This window comes from Leucopleurus acutus, assembly GCF_964270905.1.
Source record: "Leucopleurus acutus genome assembly, chromosome: 19".
Taxonomy (NCBI): domain Eukaryota; kingdom Metazoa; phylum Chordata; class Mammalia; order Artiodactyla; family Delphinidae; genus Leucopleurus; species Leucopleurus acutus.
The window spans coordinates 52,182,293-52,204,177 of NC_139161.1; the positions used below are offsets into that span (position 1 = coordinate 52,182,293).

At 43.9% G+C, this 21,885-nt stretch overlaps 2 protein-coding genes across 3 annotated transcripts in view; one reads left to right on the forward strand and one right to left on the reverse strand.

Annotated features, from left to right (window-relative positions):
• NAA38 (N-alpha-acetyltransferase 38, NatC auxiliary subunit) overlaps window positions 1–21,885 on the reverse strand; it is a 24,459-nt gene continuing 2,574 nt past the window's right edge. The window contains exons 3-5 of one of the 2 annotated variants that reach the window (XM_082861797.1): window positions 694–1,042; window positions 326–509; window positions 1–153 (exon numbers count right to left, since the gene is read on the reverse strand). In XM_082861797.1, the coding sequence (XP_082717923.1) occupies window positions 41–153; window positions 326–509; window positions 694–774 (378 nt within the window). In that variant the 5' untranslated portion in view covers window positions 775–1,042 and the 3' untranslated portion in view covers window positions 1–40. Of the gene's footprint in view, window positions 154–325; window positions 1,043–21,885 lie in introns of both variants that reach the window. The other variant, XM_082861796.1, reaches the window with a different exon arrangement.
• CYB5D1 (cytochrome b5 domain containing 1) lies at window positions 1,331–2,964 on the forward strand (the record flags this gene model as incomplete). Its single annotated transcript, XM_082861795.1, has 4 exons — window positions 1,331–1,605; window positions 1,699–1,775; window positions 1,906–2,124; window positions 2,734–2,964. The coding sequence occupies exons 1-4, from the start codon at window positions 1,446–1,448 to the stop codon at window positions 2,962–2,964; spliced, it is 687 nt and encodes a 228-aa protein (XP_082717921.1). The 5' UTR covers window positions 1,331–1,445.

Consider the following 21,885-nt stretch of genomic DNA (forward strand, 5'->3'; position numbering starts at 1 on the left):
TACAGATTTAATGAAGTCCGAAAGGCATGCGCGATCGTGCTCAGAGATAGGGAGGCCCCGCCAGGCTCTCTCTCTGCACCTCAATAGAAACGATGTGGTGTCCAGGTACCATGGCCAGGCCCAGCACACGGGGTTCCCCGGCAGAGAAGGAATCTGGAAAGAAGAGTCAGAGCATCAGAGAGGCAGGCCAGCGTCGGCCCCGCCCCTTCTGTGCCACGACTTCTAGTCCCAGAAAATAAGGGGTGCAGCCAGGCACTTAAGGGGAAATGCTTTGCGTGAGGCTCCGCCGCATTCCCAGGCGGGTGTGCATTCCCCGGGCACTGACCCGACGGCTTGAGGAACTCCTGCGCCGAGCCCAGGATAACATTGCAGTCGCGGTCGGTGCAGAGGAAGCAACCGACCAGTGTCCGTCCATCTGTCATGCGAATGCGCATAGTCTTGTTGAGCAGCGCCTCCAGCTGCTGCCTAGCGCGCGTAGCCGGTGAGTCCTCGCGCTCCCCATCTGAGTCCTGAGCGGGGCGGGACAGGCGCTCAGACCGCGCCGCCTCGGCTGCTGCCCGCCCGCGGAACCACAGCTCCCGACAGCCCGCGGGGCGCTCACACGAAGCCCAGAGGCTGCCGGGAGCTGCAGTTCCCCCTCCGTCCCCCCATCTTGCTCCCCGACGGCCCCTCAATCCCAGAACCCGAGCTAACCCCTGCGCTGGAGCTGCTTTGACGCCGGCTGCAACAGCCATTCTCCTCTCGCAACAGCATGGCTGGTCCAGCTGCGGCCATTTGTTCCCGGGCCTCCTCCAGGCCCTTCAACTTCCTAAGAACCTTTGGTGTCCGGTGGTCTGAGATCTCGCGAGCGCTCCCGACCTGTTTTCTTTCGCGAGATCACCTCTCCTCCTCCTCCTCCTCCTCCTCTTCGTCTCCGGCAACTGCAGAAGTATCGCGAGCTTCTATTTCGGCGCTGAGGCTCACTGAGGCCTATTACGTTGGATGTACCAAGATATCGCGAGAAATTTTCAACTCTAGTTTCTTACACATCCTTTAAGGAACCCTGGAATTTAGCGAGAATACCTTTTTTCATAATCACACTCCTCCCCTCCCTTGTTTTTCTGCCTCGCGAGACAGTATGTCCTGAATACTCCCTGTAGCCTAGGCCACTGTGAATGAAAACGGAGTGTGTTCTCTTTCCCGCGGAACTCCTGAGGACAAAACTCAAATTATTTGAATGCCTGAATCGGACTACGTTTCCCGTGAGCACGCGCAGCCCACGCTCCTCTCGCCCATTTACAGCGTTTGATCTCAGTGGCCGGTGGCCGGAAAGGGACAATGGTTTCCATGTCAGCGGATAAACGCGCTCGCCTTAGCTCCCGGACCAGAGGGAGGATGAAACAGAGAGTGCGTGCCGAAAAGCGAGGAAGCAACTAAAGGAGTCGGTGACCGATAGAGCAAGAGCCATGGCACGCCGGGGCCTAGTGGCCGGGCCAGACTTTGAGTATTTTCAGCGTCGCTATTTCACGCCGGCCGAGGTGGCCCAACATAACCAGCCCGAAGACCTCTGGGTGTCTTACCTGGGAAACGTGTACGACCTAACGCCGTTGGCACAGGAATACAAGGGTAAGCGCCACACTTTGGGCCAGCGTCGAGGGTGTGTTTGGGGGGTGCTTGGTTCTTGGATGGGTAGCATTGACGGCAGCTTCTCCTTCCCAGGAGACCTGCTGCTGAAACCCATCGTGGAAGTTGCGGGCCAGGACATCAGTCACTGGTTTGATCCAGACACCAGAGACGTGAGTTCTGCTGGAACCTGGGGTTGGGGGGAGGGGCACTGGAGAGCGGGATGAAGAGGAAAAGCAGAAGCTAAACAGAGCCCGAGATAGTGACTGCTCCGACCCTCCTCCCTCAAACCCTGCTTAAAAGATCCGCAAGCACATAGATCCGCTGACCGGTTCCCTGAGATACCGCACCCCGTGGGGCCGCTTTCTGCACGTGCCGCCTCAGCTGCCCCGTTCGGACTGGGCCAATGATTTCGGGAAGCCTTGGTGGCAGGGGTCGCGTTACGAGGTGGGGCGGCTGTCCGCCAAGACCCGGAATATCCGCATCATTAACACGCTCACGTCGCAAGAGCACACTCTGGAGGTGAGAACTGGTGCCCGGGGGCAGGTTAGAGGGAACCGAGAATCCCAGCAAATCTCCAAGCAGATCTGCAGGCCAGCAGCTCTCCACAACCGGTGGGAGCTGTATTTTCTTTCCTTTTAGGGGTAACTGAGGAAAGAAGACCACCTACATCCCCAGGGTTAGGAATTAAAGGTGTGGCTGGGCCACAGGGTACAAGAGACTTTTTCTTAAGCCCAGGGTGACAGTTTGTGCACCTTAGTGATGGTTGTCCTCGGAAGCTCTTACACGCTGTGTTTTTGTACAGCAATTGCAACTGGGCTCTCTTATTAATCTACTCTATTGTGGGGATGAGGTGAGGGGGCAGTGACTTTAGGGCCATTTGTTTATTACAAGTGGCTGCCATAAAGGCAGGTAGGACTTGGGGGCCATTCGTTGCATGCTGGAGCTCCAACTTTATTTCTGGGACTGTGGAGCGCCTTAAGCTGCTCTCTGCCAAGGGAGGCACTCTGATCCCAGCTTTGGGTTCCTGGCCTTTGCGTGTGTGCGTGTGTGTGTGTGTGTGTGTGTGTGTGTGTGTGTGTTTGCTCGTTCAACCCACAATTCTGGGTGGGGTGCTTTCGTGTTCTCCAGGTGGGGGCCCTGGAATCAATGTGGGAAATCCTACACCGCTACCTCCTCTATAACGCACATGCTGCCAGCTACACATGGAAATATGAAGGGAAGAACCTGAACATGGATTATACCCTGGAAGAGAATGGTATCCGGGATGAGGAGGAAGAATTTGATTATCTCAATATGGACAGTACGCTCTACACACCTGCAGTACTGCTGTACTTCAGTGATGACCTCACAGAGCTATAGAAAGAGAGATGTATGCTCATGTAGGCTCAAGACATATTTTGAGTTTAGCTGTTTCTGTGACCTGTAGGAAAAGAGATGGGGATGGGGCAGGGAGGGCGGTACCTGGACCTAGACCTCCATTCTACTCTGGGAGCTGGCCTGAGGTTCCCATTCCCTACTGAAGTGTAAAGGTCCTATTCCTCGGGTTAGTTACAATTTACTCTGAGAAAGTTAGGAAGAACGCTAGAAGTGAATTAATTTTTAGGAATGATACAAGAAAATAAAGTATCTTAGATCATGGAGATGTAGAAGAGGATAGTCAGATAGAGCTCAGGCAGAACTTTTCGATAGTAAGAGAAAGAGAAGTCCTACACAGGGATGAGGGATGGAAGAACTTTTCTGGCAATGATGGAAATGGGATGGCTGTAGGAAGATGGGATCTACAAAGACAGGAATAGGAAGTGTCTATCACTCGCCATATAAAACTGCTAATCTCTCTTCTGACTAGTATTCGGCAGCCACCAGGTAATTCAGGCTAGATATTATGCTATGTGCTTTATACACCTCATTTAATACAACTATCCATAAGACAGATACCATTACCACTACTTACAGATGAATCTTCTGAAGCTTAGTAAGATTTGATAGCGCAAAAGCCACACTACTTAGTAACCAGATTGCAAACCCAGGTCTTCCCAATTCCAAAGTCTACGTTCTTCTCAATGTCCAGGCTCACTGCACAATGGGAACCTGTAGGCCTATTGTGTAGTCAGCCACGGTGTTGTGCTTTTTTGTTTTGTTTTTTTAGTTATTGCCTTTGGAAGGGACTTAGCACAGTTCTGCAGTGGTAGAGAGGACACAGGGAAGGCCAAGTGTAAGCTGAGTAATAGCTGTTGAGGCTACTTCATGGTTAATCCCGTAGCAAAACTTTCCTCTGACTTTTCTGAGGCAAAGAGGTGGGTATATACTGGTTCCAGGAAAATTAGAGTGGGAAAGGGCTTTTGGATTGGGACACTTTAGAAGGGGGAGCAAAAAGTAGGCACGTATATTCATGATGGGCCTGTGCTTCTGAGGGAAAGATGAGGAAGACAGGGTCGACTTTGCCAGATGGTGACTCTGCAAGAAGGGGCTTGACAGAGGTGATGTAAAGAGAGGAGCTAATTGGGGCTTCCCTGGTGGCGCAGTGGTTGGGAGTCCATCTGCCGATGCAGGGGACGCGGGTTCGTGCCCGGGTCCGGGAGGATCCCGCGTGCCGCGGAGCGGCTGGGCCCGTGGGCCATGGCCGCTGGGCCTGCGCGTCCGGAGCCTGTGCTCCGCGACGGGAGAGGCCACAGCGGTGAGAGGCCCGCGTACCGCAAAAAAAAAAAAAAAAAAGAGAGGAGCTAATTAAGTCAGAAAACTCCTGGTGTTCAAAAGAGAACCACCATGTAGGGCAGTGGCCAGATTTGGTCCCCTATGACCTAAGGAGGGAAGGGGAATGAGAATCACAGGTGAATTTCTTGACAGTAGCAGGCTAAAAAAGCAGCAACGAGATGTTAGTGCATCTTTGTGGAAGGTGGCCCCCTATGAGACACTGGGTAGGCTGCAGAGGAGTGTGCTGAGGGGCTGACTATGAACGGCATGGACAGAGGTGAAGACATCTGTATCCACCTGCAGTTGTTTCACGTGTATCTTGTTTGCTCAGTTAAACCCTAAACTATTTGAGAACCAAAGCTATGCTGTTGCTGTAACCCCAGCCTCAAGGCCTGTGCCTATGGGATCTGCCCAAACTCGTCCCTCTTCCAGGGTTTCCTACTTTAGTACCTCTCGCCAGAAACACATCCCCTTTCCTCACACACCCAGTCACTCTCCAAGTAGATTCTATCTCCTAAACATCTCTGGAATCCATCTTCTTTTCTCGAAGCTGTTATCATCACCTCTGGTCTGGACTGCTGCGATAACTTCCTAACCAGTCCTCCCGTTTCCTCTTCTGTCCTCCACACATAGCAGAGTGAGCTCTGAAAAACAAACCTAAACATCTAACTTTCCTCCTTCAGATTCTTCAGTGGCTTCTAGCTGCTTTTGGAATCAAGTGCTAAATCCAAAGACCTTGCATATATCAGCCTCTACCTTGCATCACCCCTCTTTGTTCACTGGCTTTCTGTTCACTAAAGGTTTTCTTGCCTCAGAGCCGGCACACAGGCTGTTCTCTCTGCTTACAACACTCTTCCATCTCCCACCTTGCTAATCCTACATGTTTCTTCCTCACAGAGACTTTGCTGATTTCTCGATGCAGGTCAGGACTTTCTGTTAAATTTCAGAGTGCTTATTACAATAGTAATGTTAAAATTATGGATGTAATTGGCTGGCTGGCTGCTAGATTGTAAACTCATGAGGGCAGAGATCGTGTCCATCTTGTTCACTGCTGTATTGCCAGTGTTGGGCACACAGTTGCTGCTCAATAAATTTTGACTGAATGAACTCAAATGTTAAGTGAATTCCTCTGCCTCTAATAACTAGTGGATGGGATGTTGTGTCCTTGGTGGGGGGCAAGGTGGGACCAAGAAATAGGATGTCTGGATCCTATGCTGTCATCTCTATCCACAGGTTTCTCTTTCCTGTTCGCCATAGATCCAAGACCAAAAATTACTCCATAGAGGTTCTTCCTCTCACCAGATTTTTGAGGCAATCGACCTGTCTTTTCTCTACATGGCCACCAGGTGGCTGTAGTCTCCTACAGAGTGAAGGGAAAGGGGCCCGGATGAGGGAAAACACTTCCAAGTTCTAAACAGGTTAGGATTAAAGGTAGCCTGTGGAAACGTACAGGTGAGAGGGAAGGATCAGAAAAAAGGGAAAACAACATGGGCACTATTCCATTAGCATTAGGTTTATTCCTATTTTTAATTTTTTCCATAAGCACATGCCAGGAAAGGAGTGTAGTTTGAGAAATAAAACTCACGGGATAGGACAAGTAAGGGGTCTGATTACAGGTGTGGGTATGTACAGGGTGAGGCACAGAACTATGGAAGGAATAAAGATCACAGATTTTTAAGATAATAGAGTATGTTCATTTGTTCTTAGAGGGTTTTGTTTTGTTTTGTTTGTATAAAGCTTTCTACTAGGCACTACCTTGGTTCTCTAAACATCCAAGACTGTATATTTGCATGAGGAGTATGTAAATAATGCCCAGTCCTAAAACCTAGGAAGTAAATAGAACATGACTGTAGGTCCTTTGGTAGTGATCTCTTCCATTTTGTAGGGAGGTCGGGTGGTGGGTGGTATACTGAAAGGAACGTTGCCTGTCCTCAGTAAATCGTAGCAGCTTCAAAGAACTCAATTTGCAAATATTTCCCACAAGGCTCAGTCACTGTATCAAGTATCATTGGGGGTCATAAAAAGGTGTATGTTCTTTGCAGGAAGCTTGCTCCCTCAGTGGGCTAAAACATACACACATGAAAAGGTAAATGAAAATAGTACATGGTAAAGGACCAAATTAGGGTACAGAAAAGTTTCCACCTTCATGGCAAATCACAATTGGGTTCTTAACCTGGGCCTCCAGAAATGACTTCTAAATATTGTGTGTGTGTGTGCAGATGTGTATTATCTTGGAGAAGGGTGCTGTAATTTCCATCAGTCTCAAAATGGCCCAACCCCCTGCCCCTGAAATAGTACACACACAAGCACAATAATAAAGACCCTCAAAAGTAAAATATCAAAGGTGACAATACAATGTGGTTCCTGGATTCCTGGCACCTGCCTCAATGGTCTACTTCAACCTGATACACCTGTGTTCCCATGGCGGCAATTCCTAAAACTTGAAGCCTTGGGGCTAAGTTTATAACTAGTCTGAAACATTTTAATGCCCCAAATTCTGATCTGGACATACCCTGGAGCTGAGTGAGGGGATCTATCATTTGGACTTGGGACCATAACACCGAGTCATGACATCAGGATAAGGTTAATGTACCCAGTCCCCACAGCTGAGTTTAGATTAACTACATAGATGTGTTGATAATGGGAGAACAGCCACTTTATGATGGAGCAGCAAGAGTGCATGGAGGCTTAGCTGTAGAGAAAGCAGACAATCTGAAACCTGAATGATCTTGGAAGTCAAAGATTAAGCATTCAAAATACAAATAGATCTGCAGTCCATATCTATTTCCCAGGGAAACACTCACACACACAAAAGGTGGTGAATGAATAAGTGAACTGAGGCCATTAAAATGGGATCGGGGTCAAGAAGGTTGAGACGAGGAACAATATGGATGAGACACTGCTAGAATTAAGTCCCTTTCTTACTGGGAGCAGCCCAGCTCCCACCCTTTGGGAGCTTAATGTTTAGTGGGAACTTGGGCATCCAGTTTCAACCATCTGACTTAATCATCTCTGTATCCCCAACAGCCATATAATGTCTGGCACAGAGTGGCAATAAATACACGTTTGTTTCAGGAATGAATGGCAAATGTAACCCCCACTACTTGAAATATGTGAACTCAGGAGTCAAATATATTCAGATCCTGCGGCGCCCCTTGCTACTTGCCCACTCTCACTATTTGAAGAGAGCAGAAGAGATCTGGACAGTGAGTGACATTTGTGCTGATAAATTCTTCCAGTCCTCCTAGAGAACAGTAAGGAGGAGGAAATATTTCCCTGCCCTTAATGAACAGCCTATAGGAGTAGATATTACTCTACCACAGTGTATCAGGTGAGAATGTATTTGGCTGCAAGTAACAGAAGGCTGAGCTGGGGCTTAACTATAAAGGGTTAAATTTTCTCACATAATGAGAGAGTCTGTGGTGTAGTGACTCCACTAGATAGTTCATCAACATCACAGGTTGCTCCTGTTTTTGTCTTCATGATTATCTCCGTTTTGGTTGCTCTACTTCCTGTCCGTATTGTGGGCAGGAAGGAGGAAGAGGGGAAGGATGAAAGGGCAGTGCCTAAATCAAAGCAAAAAATTTTCCCAGACATCCTTAGCAGAACTTTGACTACGTCTCATTGATAGGACATGTATTACACAATGACCCTTAGCTGCAAGGGAGTCTGGGACAGTATTTTGTATTGACATCCACAACAAAACCAGGGACCACTACTGTGGAATGAGAAGGGATACTGGGTAGGAACTAGTGATGTCTTCCACAAGAAGTATGAAAGTGCTATTCATCCATTCATTAACAAAAAAGTTATTAATAAGCACTTTGTGCCAGGTACCGTTCCAGGTACTGGGGATACAGCAGTGAATGAGACAGGCAAGATTCCTGCGTTACTGGGACTTATACTCTGGTGGGATAAAAAAACATGTAGACAAGATCATTTCAGATAGTGCTAAAAGCTATATATTATGTATATGTATATACAAATATACATATATGAACACATTATATACACACACACACACACAAATACCAAAAGTACTATAAAGACAAAGAAAGAATTACAAGAGACAGTGATGGCTGAATGATCAGAGACTTGCCTGAGATAATCACAAAGACTGATCTGTATTACCTGTAGTTCTGCATTTACCTGCATTAATCACTTAATCATCATAACAAACTTAAATACTGTTTTTACTTACACTGAAGAAAGAAGGAGACTGAAGCACAGAGAGGTTAAGTAACTTGCCAAAGGTCATACTAAGCAGCAAAGGTGGGCTTTGAAACAAGACAGTCATAGGCCACCCACTTAACCACTGAGTGGCATCACCTCCCTGCATGACAAACATAGGCTGCTGTTCTAGTCACCTACTGCTGCTTAACAAAACCATCCCAAGACTTAAGTGGCTTCAAACAACCACCATCATTTATTTTGCTAATGAGTCTGTAATTTGGGCAGGGTTCAGTGAGGACAGCTCATTTCCGTTCCAAAAGGCGTCAACTGGGTGGATTACTAGAAGCTGGAGAATTCACTTTCAAAATGGCTCACTCACAAATGGCTGGCAAGTTGGTGCTGTCTACGGATTCTTCTCCATGAAGACCCCATTCTCAGGGCAGCTTGGGCTTCCTCATAGCATGGTAGCTGGGTTCCAAGAGCAAGTGTCCCAAGAGAACCAGGAGGAGCCTCAAGCACCTTTTATAACCTCACCTCAAATCCAAGGGGAAAGAACTAGACCTCACTTTTCAGTGGGAAGAGTGTCAAAGTCACACTGTAATAAGAGCATGCTGGATGTGAGTTGTTTTTGTAGCCATTTCTGGAAAATACAATTGACCACAGATGCACTGGAGGCAAAAGAAGGGATATCCAATCAGTCTCGGGTAGGAGCGCAGTGCTGAGTCTTTCTTGAAAACCAAGGTTGGAATCCTGGCCCCACCATCCATTTATTCAATTCATTAACCTAATACTGAGCATCTGCTGTGTATCAGGCACAGTTCTGGACTCTGTGAATACACTAAATAAGAAGACATAATTTCTGCCCTCAAGGAGCTTACAGGTTAGTGGGAGATTCAGAGAAGTTTGTGAGCCTCTTTTCACCTTGCTTCTACTTATATAAAGCGGCCAAGGGAAGTTTTGTTTGCTTTTTTGTTTTTAATTGGAGTATCGTTGATGTACAATGTTGTGTTAGTTTCAGGTGTACAGCAAAGTGGATCAGTTATACATAGACATATATCCACTCTTTTTTAGATTCTTTTCCCATATAGGTCATGACAGAGTACTGAGTAGAGCTCCCTGTGCTCTACAGTAGGTCCTTAAGGGGAAGCTTTTAAAGTTCCCCCGTTTAAAGTCTTCAAAGGCTTCCAACTCCTCTTAAGAGGACATAGGACACCCTTACTGTTGTCCACAAGGCCCTGCATGATTTGCCTCTTCCAGGCTCTTCTTTTTTTATATTTTTAATTTATTTTATTGAAGTATAGTTGATTGACAATGTTGTGTTAATTTCTACTATACAGTAAGTGATTCAGTTATATATGTGTGTGTGTACATGTATGTAAATATATATATACACACATACACATATACACACACATTCTTTTTCATCTTTTTTTCCATTATCGTTTATTACAGGATATTGAATATAGTTCCCTGTGCTATACAGTAGGACCTTGTTTTCTGTCCATTCCACTTATAATAATTTGCATCTGCTAATCCCAAACACCCAATCCATCCTTTCCCCCCTGCCCAAGCCCCTTCTTTATCTCCCTGTTGGCCTTTCAGTTTCTGACACTCCCCCAAGCTCCTTTCTGCCAGGGCCTTCTCACATGCTGTTCCTCTGCATGGGACACTCCACCCTCCACTCATCACCTGGCCAACTCCTGCCCCTAAAGGCTTTGCTTAAATGTCACTTTCTCAGAGAAATGCCTTGGGAATATCTACACCCAGTCTGGGGAGATGAGGGAAGGCTTTCTGGAGAACATCATCTAAAGCTGAGACCGGAAGTATGAGGAGGCAGCCAAGCGAAGAAGTGAGAGTGGGTAAGGAGGGAGAGTAAACAGCATTAAGAGCGCAGAGTTTGGCAGTGAGAGTATGTGGAGAGCTCAGACGCAGAAGGAAATGCAGAACGGTAAAGCCAAGAGGAGATGGGAGGCCTGAAGAGAGTGGGCAGTAAGAGACATGGAGGCCAGACTAGGTCCTGAGAGACTCTGTAAATCAGGTTAAGTTTTTTTTTTTAATTGAGATACAGTTCACATACTATAAAATTCACCCTTTTAAAGTGTACAATTCAAGGTTAAGGGTTTTATAAGGAGAATGTCACGATCAGAATTGCATTTTTGAATGTCAAGAGAGGATGGATTGGAGGGGAGAAAAAGAGAGGAGAGAGTGGAGACAGGGAGACTGATGCTATTGCAGCAGTCCAGGAAAGAGATGAAGGTGGCCGGAATGAGGTGAGTTAGTGGCAGTGGAGATCAGAGGAGATAAACTGAAGTTAAGAGAGAATTACACAACTCAATAATTTATTGGGAGAGGGTCTGAGGCAGAGGGAGGAGTCAAGGATGACACCCAAGTTTCTGGCCTGGGTGGAGGATGATGAATCCACTGACAGAGGAGGGAAATGCTTGGAAGAAGAGTTTCATGGGGAAGGAAGATGATGTGTTTTTAGTTAGCTATCTGAAGTAACTCCAGGACATGGAGACACAGATGTCCAGATCTTACCAGATATGTGGTACGATATCCTGAATAGAGCTCTCGGCTAGAGTTAAAGGTTTGGGAATTACCCGCAGTGAGTAAATGTCAACCGAAGTCAAGGATGAGATCACCTCAAGAATAAAGTGTGATCTACATGCAAGGCCTGGGAGGAACAATACCTAAGGGAGGGGAGGAGAAGGAGACTCAGAAGTACGAGCCAAAGTGGTGAGAGAGACCCTGGAAAATGGTGCCAGGGAAGCCAAAGAGAGAGTATTTGAGAGGAGGGAATGGTAAACAGTGTGAAATGTCACATAGTCAAGTAAGGTGAGGACTTGAGCATCCACACATTTAGTGAACAGCAAAACAGTGGTGTGTTAGAGAAGTCAGACAGTAGATGGATGAGGTATGAATGAGGTCTTCACAGAAGAAATCCAGCTGCACAGGGGGGAGTTTTCTGGCTTTGTAACTATGGACAGAATACTTTTCTTCTTTTAGATTCCATTTCTTCAATCACAAAATATGAACAATAGAAGTAAGGATTCACTAAGGGCAACAGGCATAAACCAGGACAAGGTCACTTAAAAAGAAGCTACCTTACACTGTGGTTGAGAAGATTAAATATAAGGTATGGGGAAATGCCCAGCAGTACTAAAGGCCCTTGGGACAGGCACTCGAAATTTTTAGTTTTCTTCCCTCTCCTTGTGCTAGCCATTCTTTATTTAGTAATGAATGCTTCCCTTGGGATTTCCTGAGATTCCACACTATTCAGCATCTAGGGAACATCTGTCATGATTAGGAAATTAGTAGACCGTATCTGTGACTAACATTTGGTTTCTAACCTAACAACAGTGTTTGTGCCTCTACTGGGAGAACTGAGTATAGTAAAATGTGGTTTGTTTCATATCATACCAGAGTTGAGCTTATTTAAATACAGCAGGGGAAAGCAAGGAAATGGGGCAACTATTGGGAACAAGAATAACTAAAGTCGGCCCTTTGTTCCTTCAGTTTAAGGTGTTACTCATAACCCAGGTTGTCAATCCTCTCACCTTACAAGCATCTTAAGTGAATCCCTCTGAAGTGAGAAATGGCGAATAGTAAACGTGACTGTTCAGAACACTAGCTACCAACTCTCAAGTGCCTTACAGCCAGTGCTTTATGTAAGTTAGCTCAAAATCTTCACTACAGCCATGTGAGGTAGGCATTAATATCCCTGTTTGACAGATAAGGGAGCTGAGACTTGAGGGATAAGCTGCTTGCCCAGGGTTACTGTTAGTAAGTGGCAGAACTTGGATTCCAGGTGCTACCTGAATCCACAGCTCAAACTCTTCCTCTGAGGGAGGCAGTGAATAACTTCATTACTTGGCTCTGGAATACATTTTAGAAGTTATATAGTTTGGGAATACAGCATCTTTTTAAAAAAGATTAGTCAATTTTAATTTACTAATCATATCCAATTTAGTCTGAAATTAACTCTCCCTATCCAGAGAGATAGGTGGGGAAAGGGCCCAGGAGCAAGCAAAGGGGCAGGAGGATGACAGCTTGGGGCTCGCCAGGAAAGGTGTCAGGGCAGTTCTGCTGAAATAACCAGGGCTTAACAGTAGGTGGAAAGCAAGGCATTCTGGCTGGCCAGTCAGTGAAAACCTATTAAGAAACTGTTAAAAGGCAATGTCAAAGGGGAAAAAAATGTTTGGTTTTTGCCATTTTGTATAGGACTGTTATATTGTTTCCATCATAGTGGTCAATCAAAGCAGGTCTAAAAGAAACTGGGAGGGAATTCCCTGGCGGTCCAGTGGTTGGGACTCTGTGCTTTCACTGCCGAGGGCGCAGGTTCGATCCCTGGTTGAGGAACTAAGATCCTGCATGCCTCGCAGCCTGGCCAAAAACTGGAAGAAGACAAATATAACAATTTGGGGCTAAATCTTCTTTTTCTTCTTCTTTTTTTTGGTCACGCTGACCAGACCCTAACCCCTGCATTGGCACTGCAGAGTCTTAACCACTGGACCGCCGGGGAAATCCCTTCCTTTTCTTCTTAAGGTATCCCCTTTACTCAATGAATAGCAAAGGAAAGGATTTAGCTAAAAGGCAGCAACAGAAGTATGAGTAGATGTGAGATCACAGACTCACACAGATCACAAAGACTATTTCAAGAAGGGGGTGTTCAAGTTAAGAACTCAGAAATTTCCTCTTCAGTAACCAGGTTGTTGGTCATTTGCGAAAGCAGTTTCTGTAGAGAGGCTGGGCAGAGGGTTGGAAAATGAGTAGGCAGGTAAAGCAGCCTGAGTGTAAACAATTCTTTCAAGAAGCGTGGCTGTGAGTGGGCACAGTGAGGTAGGGTGGCAGCTTAGGGGTCCAGAGTGTCTCTTTTAAAGTCGGGGAGATTTGAGTACATTTAAATGTTGGTTGTGAAGCAGCAAGGAGGATGGGAGATAAAGGAGAGTTAGGGGATCACTGTTAACCATTACACCCTGAGAAGGTGGCAAGGCTGGGAGCCAGAGCCCAAGTGTAGGCATTAGCTTCGGACAGGATAGGAGGGAGGAAAGGACAAATACGAATACAGTTAAATATGTAGTCTTAGTGTCAGTATTTCAAGGGAGTTCTCATCTGATGATCTGTCTCCTAGAGGGAGACGATAAGATGTTCTACTGAAGCATAAGGTGGAGGAGGTTTGAGGAATTTGAGGAAGGTTTGAAAAAGTCACCACAGAGAACCGAAAGGAAGCTGACTAGGCAAAAGGATTTCTGAGCAGGGACATTAATCTGGAGTGGTCATGGTGTTCTGACACCATGTGGTCATGCAAAGTGCTCCTGAGTGTAAACAGACAGCCGAAGTGATCCAAGGTTGGGGGTCTGCAAGAGGTAAATAAAGAGGGTGCTGAGACGCGGGCAGCAGAGTGGCTGAAATGACAGACCATGGAATCTAAGTTGGACAGGGAAGGAGGGGAGAACATGGTAGAGCTGATTAGGAGAAAATGGAAGAATTAAGGGATTACAGGGTCTCATGGGTCCAAAATAGTGAATAAATGAGAGAGCTGGAAGGATAGAAAGCTGTAGCCAAAGTAGGAGGCTTGAATTTAATATTTCAGAACAGGTAAGAATCTACTATTTCCTAGAGGTGGGAGAGAGAAGTGGAAATGGTGAGAAAGGTCTCTGGTTACAGCGTCGAGGGCAGGACTGAGCCAAGCGTCAGTCTTCGATGAATGAGGGGAATGATCGGGAGGAAAGCAGATGACAGCCAGGGAGAGAAGTGGAGGGGTAAACAGCCAGACTGCTGGAGCCTTAAAGAAATAGGGCCTTTTCACACAAGATGGGAAACAACCTTGCAGAAAAAGAATTAGATTCCTTCAGATGTGAGGTCTGTACCTATGTTTATTTTCCATATTACTGTGTTTTAAACTTTTTGGGACTACCAAACTTGATGAACACATGTTAGATACTATCTCCTGTTCTCTCTCTCTCCATATATTTTTAAGATTATTTTTTTAAACTTGAAAAGATTTTAAAATTTTCATTATAGAATATGTGTTACAGAAAATTCCAGGTAGAGAAGCATAAAGATGCAAAACAAAAATCACTCTTATCCCTACCACTCAGCAGAAACCAGTATTAACATTTTAACCACTTCCTTCTAGCACCTACATGGCTGTGATTATACTACATATATGGCTTTATATTGTTTTATGCAATTAACATTAGATCATAAGCATTTGCTCATGTCATTCTGTCAGTGTGGCAAAAGGTCAACAATCAGTAAATCCAGGTGAAGAGTATATGGGTGCTCACTGTACTTCTTCAACTTTTCTGTAGGCTTGAAGTTTTTCAAAATTAAGAAGTTACAGGTGGGGGGAAGGGATAAATTAGGAATTTGGGGTTAACAGATACACACTACTATATATAAAATAGATAAACAACAAGGACCTACTGTATAATATAGGGAACTATATTCAGTATCTTGTAATAACCTATAATGGAAAAGAATCTGAAAAAGAATATATATCTAAGTATATAACTGAATCACTTTGCTGTACACCTGAAACACTGTAAATCAACTGTACTTAAATTAAAAAGAAAAAAGTTACAGATGGGAAGGGAACTAATCACAAAGAAAAAACAAGTGAATGATAACACAAGATTCAGGATACTGGTAGGGCAGGGGGCAGGAGAGGAATGTGAAATATGGAAGACCATTACGAGGCTTCAAAGATGTTACTAATATTATATTTATTAAACCGATACTGAATACATGTGTTCATTTTAATATTCTTTGTGGTTGATGTATGTTACACATACTCTTTTGGACCTGTGAAATAGTTCTCAATAATAGATATAATTTTTTAAATTAAAAACCTCCTTTCTGGGCTTCCCTGGTGGCGCAGGGGTTAAGAATCTGCTTGCCAATGCAGGGTCCACGGGTTCGAGCCCTGGTCCAGGAAGATCCCGCATGCCGTGGAGCAACTAAGCCCGTGTGCCACAACTACTGAGCCTGCGTGCCCTAGAGCCCGCGAGCCACAACTACTGAGCCCGTGCACCTAGAGCCCATGCTCTGCAACAAGAGAAGCCACCGCAATGAGAAGCCCACGCACTGCAACCAAGAGTAGCCCCCGCTCGCCGCAACTAGCCTGTGCGCAGTAACGAAGACCCAACGCAGCCAAAAATAAAATAAATTTATAAAAACAAACAAAACAAAACAAACCTCCTTTCTATCATGAACTTACCACTCCAGCTGTATGAGGTCCACATACTGAACTACTTGCTGAATAGTTTCTTACTCAACCTAAACTGCCCTTCTTCCTCCTCTCTGCTATATAGGTCTTAGTTATGTTTTGGGGCCTACTTCAAGTACAACTACATATGAAAGTCCTTCAGTCCCCCTCCCCTCCTCTCCCTAAGAACTCTCTTCTCTGAACTCTCAGATTTCTACAGCCCACAGCAATCATCACTACCACATATCCTTAATTAACTTTTTTGTGTGTTTATTTCTGATCTCAAATGTCTCTCCTCCCTCCACCTAACTAATCCCTTGGTCACTAAAACATTTTCAAGTTGCTTTAAAAGATGCACAATGAAAAACAATGAAAAAATATGTTTCCCTTCCCGGTAGTAATGACTACAGTTTCTTGTGTATTCTTCCAGGAATATTCTATGGAAATTCACATTTTTTTTCCCTTTCATCAATGGTACCATATTATACATGCTCTTCTATAACTTTCCCTTTTTCCCTTCATATTTTAATTAGTTTTTAAACTAGAACCTCACTAATGTCCTCTAAAGTCTAACTACATTACACATATTGATTATACTTTGCTTCCATACTTTTCTCCTCAAAGAACGAGAAATTAGTGAGGAATGATTTCTTTAGAGAAATCACACTACTTTTTGTCCCATTTGGCTTCATTTGTTAATGTAATCATGACACTACATAAATTTGTTTACACAATACTGTAAAAATTCAAAATTATCAATAAAGCTAAATATCCCCCTTGACTATTATTTCCCAAAAGTAACCACTGTGACCAATTTGGTATGTATATGTCCAGAATTTTTAAAAGAAATTTATATACATATAAATGTATCTGTAGAAACACATAGTATTGTTTTTAGTTTCTCTGAACATAAATGATATCATAATGTATATACTGTTTTGCAGCATGCCTTTTTCCATTCAACAATATAGTAAAGAATCTGACTATGTAGATGTAACTCATTTTTCTTGACTGCTGTATAGTTTATTTAGTTATTCATTACTGTTGGAAATTTAGAGTGTCTCCAATTTTTTGCTATTACAAACAACGCTGTAATGAATATCTTTGTATGTGTCACCTCATGCACAAGTGTGATGACTGTTTCTCTAGGGTAGACGATAAGAGGTGGAACTCTGTAACAGAAAACATGTCAGTTTAATGATGTACTAGATAAATTAACCATTGCCAGTTCTGTAGTACAGCTGTTATAAGTAAGTTATACATGTGACCATCAATTTTACATATTAGTTCCTTTAAAACCCTAGGACATCCATTGACTTATAAGTCATTTAGTATATAGAACAAAGAACAGCAGACTAGAAGTTGGAAGATACAGGTTCAAATTCCGGTTCTGTCCCTAACATCTAACTTGATCTTAGGCAATCCTTTCGACATCTGGGCCCCAGTTTCTGTACCTACAAAATTAGATTAAAGTGATGTTTCCTAAAATATGGTACCTATACCACTGGTAGCATGCAAGATGCTTTTATTTTTATTGACTTTTAATAATTATTTGTATTTTAAAATAAATTAGGAAAATTATAATTACCTTATCAAATCAAGGATTTACGGATATTATTTCTTAGTTATATAAAATTTACTTTTTAAAGGACATTTGTTTAAGTTAAAGAAAAGTGAATTGAAAAGGAAAATAGTATGCATATAATAGTATAGGTGGCATGTAAATATGGCAAGTCATGACTATGATATATGAAGGACTGAGGCTTCTTGCTTCACGAAATCTAGAAGAGGTTAGATTAAAGCAGTAGATCCCAGACTTTTAGATTACAGTGACCAGTAAAACATTAAAAAAAAAAAAAGTTAGTGACCAACATGGAGTTCCTGACTTTTTATTGCGCTAATTAATGACATTAAGAACAAAACCAAAAAAAAAGAGAACAAAACCAAACCTATATACCCATCACCATTATTTAACAGAAAGATACTAAAAATATTATTTTGTAACTATAAAACAAGTACCTGTATGTTGAAAAATTTTCAAGTTGTACAGAAGTATAAAAACTCATTTTCTTTCTCCTTCTCTCTCCCTGTAACATCTATCATGGACATCCTTCTAACACAGATCTACCTCATTTTTAGAACATTTTAAATAAACATAATATACTGTTAAATACATTAGCATATATATATTACATATTTGTTTCATATAAATATAGCATATTACACATTTATTTTATATAAAAATATATGAGAAATATATAATGTCAGAACAAAGGACACAGCTCCCCAGGAAAGGACAGGTGGCAACCTTACTTAGCCATCTAAACACTGGTTTAGATGACCTTCTCTCTAAAATTCCATGATTAAGCCTAGAAAATCCTCAGCGTTTACATGCCTTTCATTATTACCACTAACTTCTATATTTCAAAAGATAACTAGGAATCTCTTTAACATCTCCTTCGGTAGTAAATCACAGACTGCAAAGTGCTTTTTCAGTCCTTTGATCTTCTTGTTGCATGAGTTCATGCCTGTGCTCTATTAATCATTCTCATAGGTTCCCTACATCAGGGTTTTAACCTGGGCTCCATAGGTTTCAGGATAACATATGTGGTATTTTGTGTAGATACTGTTTTTCTGGGGGAAGGGGTTTATAACTTTCTATGATCCAAAAAAAAAAAGGTTAGAAACTATAGCTCTGGATGTTTCTAGCTTTTGCTTTCAATAAATAATCTTATTATTGGCTTGGGAGTCCCTTACAATTTTTTTCTTGTTCTTTTTTTTTGCAGCAGCAGCAGGGGTTGGCATCTAATTTCTGGTTTGCATTTGACAGCTGTATTCCTGAGTTCCTGTTCTCACTTCCTTAATGGTCTTCTCATTAAAAACAAAAAAAATCTCTCCTACCAATTAGTTATACGGTATTTTAATTTTTTATTTTATTTTTATTTTTTGAAGTACAGAAAGATAGAAAAAAGCAGAGTGGTGCCCACTTTGGAACTGACAGGCAGGGACACAAGCAGCTGGAGAAAGCAAGACACACAGGCACATATGAAAGGCCTCAGGACAGACAGAATAGACAGCTAAAAGAAATAGAGAGGAACCTGGAAACACAGAAGGAGAGACACAAGAACTGAGCACACAGAGAAGAAGCATGGCAAAAAACCCAGACAAGCTGGCAAGGAGAGAAAGGAGAATTATTGACAGAGAGACAGAGAGGCAGGCAAGATCACCAAGAGGGACGCAGACAGACAGACAAACAGAAAGGGGGAGAGAGAGAGAGAAGGAAAGCAGACAGAGAAAGAAAACAATAAACAAAGAAAGAAGACAAAGTGATAATAGCGTTTTATACTACATAGTGCTTTATAATTTATAAAGTGCTATCACATACATTATTGCAGGCAGACAGGGAGAATCCAGCAGACAGATGGGGTGATGGAGGGATACAGGCCAATCAGACAGAAGAGAGGGAAGGTGGCCAATCAGAAAGAGAGGCTAGAATGGAGCCCAAGACAGACAGTTAAGAGGAAAGACAGAACCAAGAAAAGAGAAGTGAGAGAGGAAGAGAGGGAAAAAGAGGAGAGAGACAGAGATAGAGGCTGAAACAGTTAAATTCAGGAATACAGGCAGTGAAAAAGCAAAAATGAAAGAACAGTGCATTGTGTGTAAAAGTTTTATCATCATCTTTCTGAAGAGAACTGGATAGAGGCTGTTGTCTGTGCTTCCCCCAAGGAGTTATAACATCTCTAAGGTGGCATGTGAGAAGAGCCAGAAGGAAGGATGAAAAAGGGAGAAAGTTTTAGTAAGAAGCAGAGTTTTTTAGACTAGGAGGAAGACAAACTTCTTGGACAGGCCTAGGTCAACAGCCTAAGAGTACTGCTGAACCTAAAAGGATCTAGATTCATATTCCTTTAAAGAATTCATATAGACTGGGAAAAGCAGAGTGGGCCCCTATCTACTCCATGTGCATGTAAGCTCAGCTTACAAACCATCTGTACTTATTAATTGTTCCTATATTTACAAGGTATTTTTCAGTACTACCAGTGCTTTCATGGCTTTTCTCAATTAATACATAGTTCAGTGATGAAGAGAACAGCAATTGCGTGTGGTCATCAGGACAACTCAAGACGCAGAGCAGAACAGGATATTAGGACAGAGGCAAGCCCTTCCTAAGCACACCTCAGGTCCTGGTAGTAAAAGCGTGTAACTAGCAAGCAGTCAATCAAAAAGACAAGTACCATAAAATAGAGTCAAAAAAACAAGAAGCAAGAAATGGCAAGCCCAGTGAAATGGGAAGGAGTACTGACAGACTGACAGAGGAAGAAGCATCCAGCAAAACGGGGACAGAATTTGGAAGGAGTGCAGCAAAAAGCAATTAGACGTACATGTGTAGACTCTTCTCTCGAACAAGATCCAAGAAATGTGTAGTGACTACCTCAGAGGAGAGGAAGTGGGGGGTAGGAGGGAGGCTTACTCTCATACTGGATACTTTTAGTACTTTAAAAATTTTGTACCATGTGTATGCACTATCTATGTAAAAGCTGATAGAAAAAGGAGGAGAAAAAAAGCCAGCAGAGATGTGGACAGCAAGAGCCAGCCAGGCAGACAGACAGCAAAAAAGCAGAAAGACAAGGAGAGACTGGGAAAACGGCAAAAAGATTGAGGCAGGCAGACTGTGTGAGGGGCCAGAAAGATAAAAAGAAAAAGAAAGAACTGAAACAGAGGCAAGCAGTGAGAGAAGGCAGGGTAGGGGATATGGCAAGAAGGCAGGTAAGACTTTGGGGCAAGGGGGTCACTGACAGGTCTGCGGTAGCGAGACTATCACCATTGATGGGATGCTGGAACAGCGGAAGCCGAGGGAGAAAATGCTGATAAGCAGACACACTAAAAAGATACAAGCATTAAACAGTGGGATAGCAGCAAGCAAACAGAGTAGACAGGCAAGAAGACATACATAGAGGGAGGCCAGGAAAAAGCATGAACTAAATAGACATAAAGAAGAGAAGGAACAAGTAGAAGGCAAGATAAGAGGCAAACCAAGACAGGGAACCATGGTAGGGCCTGGAAGGTAGACAAACCAAGAGACGGAGACTAAAAAAGTGATAGAGACAGGCAGGCGGGGAGACAGATGGCTAGAGAGAGAGTGGTGGGCAAACAGCCAGAGAAGCAGACAGACAACCAGAGAGAGAAAGAGGCTGCCAGCCAGTCCGGGAGGAGCAGACAGGCAGGCAGACACCATGCTAGGAGCAAGCAGGTAGAGGGGCAGGCGGAAACAAGGAGAGAAGAAAAATCAAGAGATCAGTAGGGAGAGAAGAGAGAACGGGAGATGCAGGCAGGCAGAGGGGGAGATGGACAAGAGGGAGAATCAGGCAAATTAACAGATCCATATGCAAAGCGCACTCGAGAGAACGATGAATGTTTGTACAGGGATGCACACAGCCACCTTTCGCCCCCCACACCTGCAGCTCATGGCACATGTGGCAGGCAGGCAGGCAGAGGCGCTCAGCACAGAGGGAGAGGGCGCACCATGATGCGCAGGGCTGCCCACATGCACGTGGGGACACTCTTCCCAGACACACACCGAGAGGCCAGAAAGAGGGGGAGTCAGGCACACATAAGGAAGAGGCACACGCAGTCAGAGCCCGGAAGACAGAAGTAAACAGAAAGAAGACAGAGATGGAAAGTCACTTAGAGGTGACAGAGCCTGAGAGTCAAGGGATGAGAAAGGACAGTCTCGGTAAAAAATAAAGACACACATACACAGAAGCCCATGTACAGAAAGAGGGGGATACCCAGCAGGACTAGTACACAAGGACCAAGAAAGAAGACATAACAAAATCAAATGGAAGAGAATAGGAGTTACTCTCAGTACAGGAATGATATGGGAGCAGAAACAAGAGAACTCCGAAGTCCAGGTTAAGAAAAAGACGGAAATCAATGCTCAATAAAGAGCATTCGCTGGGGTTGGGGGGTGGCACATCAATAAAGAATATTTAAACCTTGTCAGCAAAAATATGCCCTGTCACTATTACTTTCTGGTTGCTGCCTACCTACCCCTCCTTCTTCAGGGGCTGCTGGGTGGCTGGCAGCTATACTCAAGAGACAGAGAAATAACCCAGGAGAGAAATGATTCCACAGGCATGGGATGGGAAGCAAGGAAAAGGTCAAAGTGAGATCAAAAGAATGGGAGGAAACTGTAGTAAGAAAAGGGT